Source organism: Planococcus citri, chromosome 3 (genome assembly GCF_950023065.1).
Source record: "Planococcus citri chromosome 3, ihPlaCitr1.1, whole genome shotgun sequence".
NCBI lineage: Eukaryota > Metazoa > Arthropoda > Insecta > Hemiptera > Pseudococcidae > Planococcus > Planococcus citri.
Genome location: NC_088679.1, coordinates 77,380,711 through 77,388,906, shown reverse-complemented (window position 1 = coordinate 77,388,906; position 8,196 = coordinate 77,380,711). Strand labels below are relative to the sequence as shown.

The following is an 8,196-nucleotide window of genomic DNA, read 5'->3' as shown; positions in this document are numbered from 1 at the left end:
TAGATGAAATGCCCCTGTACTCGGGTTTCTGAAATTTTGATGAAACATTGTTGGGTACCATCAAAAAAAATGTCGGAGCCAAAAATCCCCACCCCCCCACCCCACCTACCTTGCTCACAATAGCGAAAAAACGCCCTTTTCAGGAGAAAAAAATCATGCTTCAACGAGTTTTGAAAAAAAAATCTGTACCTATTCACTCAAAATATGTATATGGAGGAGACTGTATAGTGAAAGTACACAAGTATTTGAGATTCTGCGTCGATCTATGCTATTACTGTCAAAATCCAAGGCCACTTTTTTAGGGTTCTACTGAGCGATTGAAAATTTGTTAAGGGTAAGGAGCCCCAAATCCGACCACTTTTAGTAAAACTGCCACCGATCGAAGACTATTTCACTTCAGATCATGGGAAATGGCTTAAAAGATAGGTTGAACCTTCCCCTAACTCATACCAAAATTTTGGCGTAAACGAATAATTCTTTATATTTTTTTTGAATGTTTTCCCGCAACGTCTCAAAAATGATTTTTCAAATTTTGGTGCCCTAATCCCGACCACCTCCAAAAAGTTGGGTATCCTAATTCCGACCACATTTGAAAGTGCAGCAACCAATAAAATACTATTTCACATGAAAATACAGTAAATGGTTTAAAAGATAGATTGAACCTTCCCCCAACTCATATTAAAATTTTAGGGTTATAGAATAATTCTTTATGGCTTTTTAGAATTTTCTCCCGAGGCACCTCAAAAATTACTGTTTGAATAATGAATTTGGTACCCTAATCCCGACCACCCTGAATTTACATGATCTTATGGGTGGTCGGGATTAGGAGACCCATATTGTTTTACACTTCTGTAAAAATTTTCTACACATACCTGCGATTGATTACAAAAACGGCAATACCATCAAAATCTCACTTTAATCATGATCACAAATCATATTTAACACCACAAAATTAGTTATAACAAGTTGAAAATTTTTAGCAATAAAAAATGGTGAAAAACAATTTTTTGATCATGGAATTTCTTCAAATTCAATTTATTTCGCGAGTTTTGGCTTTACAGTTGTCGGGTTGGTCTTAAATTAATTGTCTGTGATAGAGGAACACACTTTTATCATTTTTCAACAGGTAGCACTGATAACAGACGAGATATAAAGGGTGGTCGGGATTAGGCACTGGTCGGAATTGGGCGTCCTTACCCTTAATCTTTTTTTTTGGGGGGGGGGGGGTAAAAAATATTGAGAGATGATATATTTCTGAAACTGAGGAAATATTTTGTAACGCAGTGATGCCAATATTTTAGGTTTCAAAGAATCGAGAAATAATGGCAAAAATTCCTAAATTTTTCGTGATTTTTCAAAATTGGCAATAACAATTAAAAATAATAGCATAGAATGGACGCAGAATTTCAAATACATATATTCATTTAGGACTGGGTCGTCATTTTTCTCAAAACAAATTGGGTACAGGGTAGGGTGGTCCTTATTTTTGAATTTTCGAATTTTTTTGATTCCTCCCCCCAAAGTTGTTCCCTTGTATGAGAAAATAAATCCCTGAAAATTTTAGCGGGATCGGATAATATTAACCCGTGCCGCAGAGCATCTGAAATTTTAGAACTGGTAGACCGCGTAGCCGTTGATTTTCCCACGAGAGCTGCGCGGCGTTGTTCGTGTTTTCCCCTAACACGCATAGTCCATAGTTTTATGTTCGGCTGGATGCAGTGAAAAATTTTTTTTTGATAAGAAGGTCTCCTTTGGCCCTCAAATAACGATCCTAGAGTATAATCGGCATCAGAAAATATTTTGAGGTGATTGAGATACAATTTCTGAAAAATGTTCAAAATCAACATAAGAAAATTTCAACAATTTTCAATTTTGAAAATGTAATGCCAAAAAAAGGATACCAAAGATGTCAAAAGAAACTCCAAACCAGTGTTACCAATTTTGGATTGGCCGCCTGTTACAGCGATTACATCATTGCAGCAATATTTGTTCATTATAAAAAATTTTGAGGGACATAGCCTTTTGGCATGATTTTGACAAATGTCACCCCTGCGAGCTATCAGGGAGCAATCTAAAATTGGTAACATTAGTTTAGAGTTTCTTTTAACATCGTTTGGTATCATTTTTTGGTATTACATTTTCAAAATCAAAAAATTGTTAGAATTTTCTATGTTGATTTTGAACATTTTTCAGAAATTGTATCTCAATCACCTCAAAATATTTTCTGATGCCAATTATACTCTAGGATCTTTATTTGAGGGCCAAAGGAGACCTTCTTGTCAAAAAAAAATTTCACTACATCCAGCCGAACATAAAACTATGGAATATGCGTGTTGGGGGAAAACACGAACAACGCCACGCAGCTCTCGTGGGAAAATCAACGGCTACGCGCTCTACCAGTTCTAAAACTTCAGATGCTCTGCGGCACGGGTTAATATTATCCGATCCCGCTAAAATTTTCAGGGATTTATTTTCTCATACAAGGGAACAACTTTGGGGGGAGGAATCAAAAAAATCCTAAAAACATTTTCTGACCATATAAATAAGGACCACCCTAGTACAGGGGCTAAATGCAGTGAAAAAAAAACACGGTTTTTTCGAAAATACCTCAACTTTGAGGGCACATGTTTTCCCTTTAGGGGCACTTCTGGAGCTAGAATTTTTCTGTACAACTTTAGACTTAAAATGACGGTTTTTACTAAAATTGGTAAAAATCCACAGTTTTTTTTTCATGATCTACCCAATCTACTACACAGTACGTAGGTATACCTATGATGTTTTCAATGTATGGTAACTCACATAAAAATTTAATCATCGGCCCCAAAAAGAAACTTTTCCGATAGTTTTGAGTTAGATACTACTTGAAAAGTACTTGTAATTCAAGGAAACCTTGATTAAGAAGTTGCATGGCGTAAATAGCGCTATAATGGAACATTTTTCACAAAAACTCTAATTTTTGGGCAACCCCTTTCCCAAATGTGACCGTTAGGCGGGTCCAACTGCAAATCAAACTTCGTATTATCTTAATTACGCGCTGATACAGAATTTTTCCCCTGAAAAACGCGTTTTTTGGCCCCCTGGCTGAGGGGGATGGGGTGGGGAGCGGGCTATGAGCCCAAAATTATTTTTTGGGGGTACTAAACATACCCTGTGAGTTTCATCGAAATCCGAGGTTAAGGGCATTTTACCTATCTTATCCGGGGGTACCCTTTGGGACTAAAAATCGCCTGAAGTGCTACCAGAGCCCACGAAAATTTTTTTTGATCCAGGTCGTTTTATATAGCCGCATTTGTTATTGTTGTTGCATGTTTTGCATAATTTGGTCATAAATGCATAAAACGTCATACTTTCAATATTTTTAGGGCATATTTTCGCATTTTTAAGCAAGTTCCTTCGTTTTTCAGAATTTTTTCAAAATTTTGGTAAGATTTCTGAAATTTTATCTAAAACATTCAGAAAATAATCCTCGAAAAATTAGGAGTGAATTGCCGAAAAAAAACGGGCTTTCATGTTATTCTGCACGGAAAATGCTTTCTTTAGACATCCATTCCATGCTGATTTTGCATACGTTTGCATTTTTTGAAAATGAATTTAAATATTTACATACAATTTTACAGCATATTTCAGCTACAATAAATGCATGTTTTATGTGCATATTTTCATGTTTTTCGCGCATAAAAAAAAAGTACCTACTTATTCACTAATAAATAAAATAATCAAGTGTTTAACATTTTAATGCAGTTTTGGGAACCCCTGCTACACTGATGAAATTTTAGTCGAAAGGCCAAAGGATGTATTTTTTTCAATCGTTTGCGATTCTGGTGGATAACATTCAGAAGTGCAAACGATGATTTACCTTTTTCACAACAAAGTAGCTCTTGCTGTCAATGATAGATGACTAACTAGATGATTCCGATTGGGCTTAAACCAATTGAGATTTTATACACGCAATAAAAGACTCTGAGTAAACTCAGTTAGAGTTGAAAAAAAAACTCTTTGCCCAACCCTGACTATACCTACCTACCTAATCAAGTTTCTCCTTAATTCGGCAATGAAATAGATATCTAAAATGTTATGAATGCGCTGAATGTAGATTTATAATTTTATTAGATGATTAAGCATATCTACTCTGCGTATACTCTCCGCTAAAAATTCAATTCATATACTTTCCTCGTAACGCATTAGGGAAATTGGAAAAACTTGATTAGATATAGTTAGGTTTAATCAAATTCATAAATTCAATAATCTCTGATTATAATCTCGAGCTTAATGAAGAAGTACCTTTGAAAAGTTCAAATCAATACCTACCTATATTATACTTGATCATTTAAAAATTTCATAAATTCTGCAGTATAGGTACGTTTAAGACCACAAGAACAAAATCACAGTAGTGAAACATTTCATATTAGTCATACTTACTCTCGACTATAAAAAAATATCGTGACAAAAGTTGTGTTTAATTTTTCAAATACGAATGACCGATACCCTTTAACTATCAAGTAATTGTTCTTTAAAAATCGGTTTGGATAAAAAAATGTTTTTTTTCGAGAATCTTGTGTTTCTGTGTTTCGTTATACCCAGCTTCTCGAAGTCTACATCTACTCAGAATAAAATCGAGATTTCTGAATGGACACCTCATCAAACATTACCACTGCCAGGCTTGGAACTCAACTGGGAAGCAATGCGTGGTCCTTTAAATAAGACTTTGTATGTGGACAAGTCGAGGTTCGTACAGTATTTGGGAAAGAGCAAGCTAACGTTTTTAACTCGACCAAGACGATTTGGCAAGACTACCTTCCTCCAAATGGTTAAAAATTTATACCAAGATAATCGAACATTGTTTGAAGACTTATACGTTTATCAATACGGAAATGTTGAATGGATTCGTCATAGACTCCGTAACGATAAACAATTCATCAAAGATAAATGGTTAGAGTTTCCAGTAATTCACTTAGACTTTTCACAAAATATGAGATTTACCACATTTGAGAAATACTTAGAAGGTGTGCATAAGATGTTGCGTCGCGAAGCAGAAAGGTACAATGTTTATTATAACCCGGAGGAAATAACTCTTACTGATTTAATCGAAAGGCTAGAAATGAAATTCGAATTGCCTGTCATATTATTGATAGACGAATACGACTCACCGTATCACCGAGCCAAATTTCGTTTAGAGAACGAACAGTTAGCTGACAACGTGATTAGTGATTATGAAGGATTTTACACTGAAATAAAAAGTAATGTTGGTAAACTCGCATTCGCTCTTGTAACAGGAGTATCATGTTTGGCAATTCAGTCATTACATTCTGGCCCAAACAGCTTCAATGACTACACATATTCAAAGGAGATGGCCACAGCATTCGGACTTACTAGAACCGAAATCGAGAGTAATTTTGGTTACCACATTTATGAATTTGCTAAATGGCGGGCGAGCCAGCGTGTTCAAGGACCGAAAAAAGAACGTGAACCCAACCCCGAAGACATAACGCTTATTTATGATGAACTAATTAATTGGTACGATGGATATCAATTCGACATATATTGCGAGTCAGAGACCGTATTAAACGTTGTTTCTACTATTACCGCCCTGGAAACGAAGGTTATAGGAAACCACTGGAGCGAAACGGGATCTATGCTACCAATAATTAAACAGTTCTATCAGCATCACCGATCCTTAAAGGATTACGAAAAAGGCAAACGAATGAGTAAAGGTGACGTTGTGAAACGCGTCAGTCCTAAAATGACAAAGTTACCCACGAACAAGATGCTTTTGTCATATGGATACATGGCAATTAAAGAATTCGACAAAACTAAATTAAATAACGAAGTATTTCTCGAGTTTGCTAATAACGAGATAAAAGACGCAATTGAAACGCATTTAGCGGATTTTGATTTAGGAACGCAAGATTTTATTAGCGAACTTCCCGCTGAGGGAACGGATTTACAAGACTGTTTCAATCGTCGGGTGAACATAAAATATGCTATGAGACTACTAAACGTTTTCGAATTTGAGTCGTATAATTACTACGAGGGACGTGATGGCACTCTTAATACCGATGAAATGCCAAGAAGGTTGCAACGAGTATTTAAACATTACGAAATTACAACTGAACGAGACGTTAAATTTTTCAAAGAAGATTTGTCCGGCCCTGCAGGAGACATTGACCTGCTTACAACTAATCTTAAAATAAATGTTGCCGCAGAGATCAAATGCACACAAGAAAAGACATCAGTAGCGGCAATCAACCAACTTATTGGTTATTACGAAAATCATCGAACGCCTTTCATGCAAGCATTAGGAAATCCGGAAGAAATTAGCTTCCTTGGCCTGCATTATGTGATAGTGGGCGATAAGAATGACCCAGACTTGATATTGAAGGACTGGATTTATTTACCGTATTACGACGGAAAATTGCAGATTGAGGATATGCAGTTTAGTTCATCGAGCGATCAACAAATTTTCTTCAATGCACGCGAGAAGAAGTCCACATACACATTGGTAGACGATTCCAGGTAATTTTGATTGTTTATTACTTTGGTACATCGTCGTGGATAATCACATCGGTGTAATTTTAAAATAAAATCATACGATTTTTACGTCTGATCAGATTATATACAATACATAATAACTGCACTGAACACACTAACCTCCTTTCCTTATGCCAGGTCATTGGACTTCCATCCTTTTTGCATTGGAGTACAGAATTAGGGAGGGGAAACCTGATTGAATATGACCATGTATGAAGAGATCAGACCAGACCTAAATATTTGTATAGTAGACCTGACCCTGATCATCCGAATAAAATCATTGGATACCTAATTGTTATTTTCTATTTCTCAACTTATTAATAGCGTTCTATTCGCTGCTCAGAGCAGCTCCGAGCAAAAATTTTTTACTAATTTTTTCTGCTCTTTTTAAACTACCTGAAGAGGAAGTGTAAAAAGAGTAACTTTGTCGTTCCCTAATAAAAAAAATCACAATTTTTCTCCTTTATTCAAAGTGAGAGCTGAAAAAAAAAACGAGATACCTATATAAAGTCAAATTTTTGCTTGGAGTTGCTCTGAGCAGCGAATAGAACAGAGCTAATAGTAATAATTGTGCTTGGAAAGTACCTATTTTTATTCAAACTTTTAAAAATGTCAGTATTATAAAACTGACTTGTCACATCAAAACTATGTACCTACTACTGCTTTTCTTTTTGAAACTACAAAATTTTTAAAAGCGTTTGTCCTCACTTCGCTCGAGCCAATTTCGTTCTCGTCTTCACGCTTAAAATTTCGAGAACACATAGAAAAATTTAAAAAAAAGTTGAGATCATAAAAATCGAAGTCTTGGATTAAAATTTATGTTGATGTTCTACATTATAATATGTATTTTTTCAACAACAAATTTTTCAAGCTTTTGCGCTCGCTTCATTCGGGCCAATTTGGTTCTCTTCTACGAAATTACAATTTCAGGAAACATAATGATTGCATTTGAAAAATTTTGGTGCAGTTTGGGTTTTTAGTCATAGTGGTGCCCGCTATACAAAACTTGGTACTAGTGGTGCCCGCCTCAAAAAAAAAAATGTTTACATTAGAGTGCATGGCATTCAATTCTGCATCGTTTTATGTAAAAAGACCTTGTGGTATCCGATTTGATCTGTAAATACATAATTCACTTATTTTAACCATTGTATTTCTTTTTCTTTTCTAGCAGAGGAAGTACTGCTACCCAGTGATGGAAAACTGAAACTGAAACTAAAACTGAAACTGGTTAAAAACTTGAACTGAAATGGAGAAACTGAAACTAAAACTGAAACTAGAACTGAAATGAGAAAAACTTAAACTGGAAACTGAAAACTTGAACTGAAAAAAATAAAACTGAAACTAAAAACTGAAAACTTGAACTGAAAAAAATGAAACTGAAACTAAAAACTAAAAACTTGAACTGAAATGTAAAAGTTTTGCCATTCACTGAATTTTGTCGACAAAATCATCAATCTATTCTCAAAATTCTTATTTTTTTCAAAAATTTTTGCCCTCACTTCGCTCGGGCCAATTTGAATCTTTTCTTTCCAAAAAAAACATTGATGAAAATGAAATTTAGAAAAAGTTGAAATCATAAAAACAGAATGGCGAATTCTCTCATTAAAAATTAAAATTGATATTGTTCTACTTTTTGAACTACAAATGAGGAGCTTGGAATCAAAACTC

The 8,196-nt window shown here is 35.0% G+C and overlaps 1 protein-coding gene across 1 annotated transcript; it reads left to right on the top strand.

The window, feature by feature from the left end:
• Positions 1 to 4,321: 4,321 nt before the first annotated feature.
• On the top strand, positions 4,322 to 7,670 carry LOC135839405 (uncharacterized). The gene is made up of 2 exons (XM_065355418.1): positions 4,322 to 6,513; positions 6,667 to 7,670. Exons 1-2 carry the CDS (start codon positions 4,535 to 4,537, stop codon positions 6,707 to 6,709), a joined length of 2,022 nt encoding a protein of 673 aa, XP_065211490.1. The 5' UTR covers positions 4,322 to 4,534; the 3' UTR covers positions 6,710 to 7,670.
• The last annotated feature ends 526 nt before the right edge of the window (positions 7,671 to 8,196 follow it).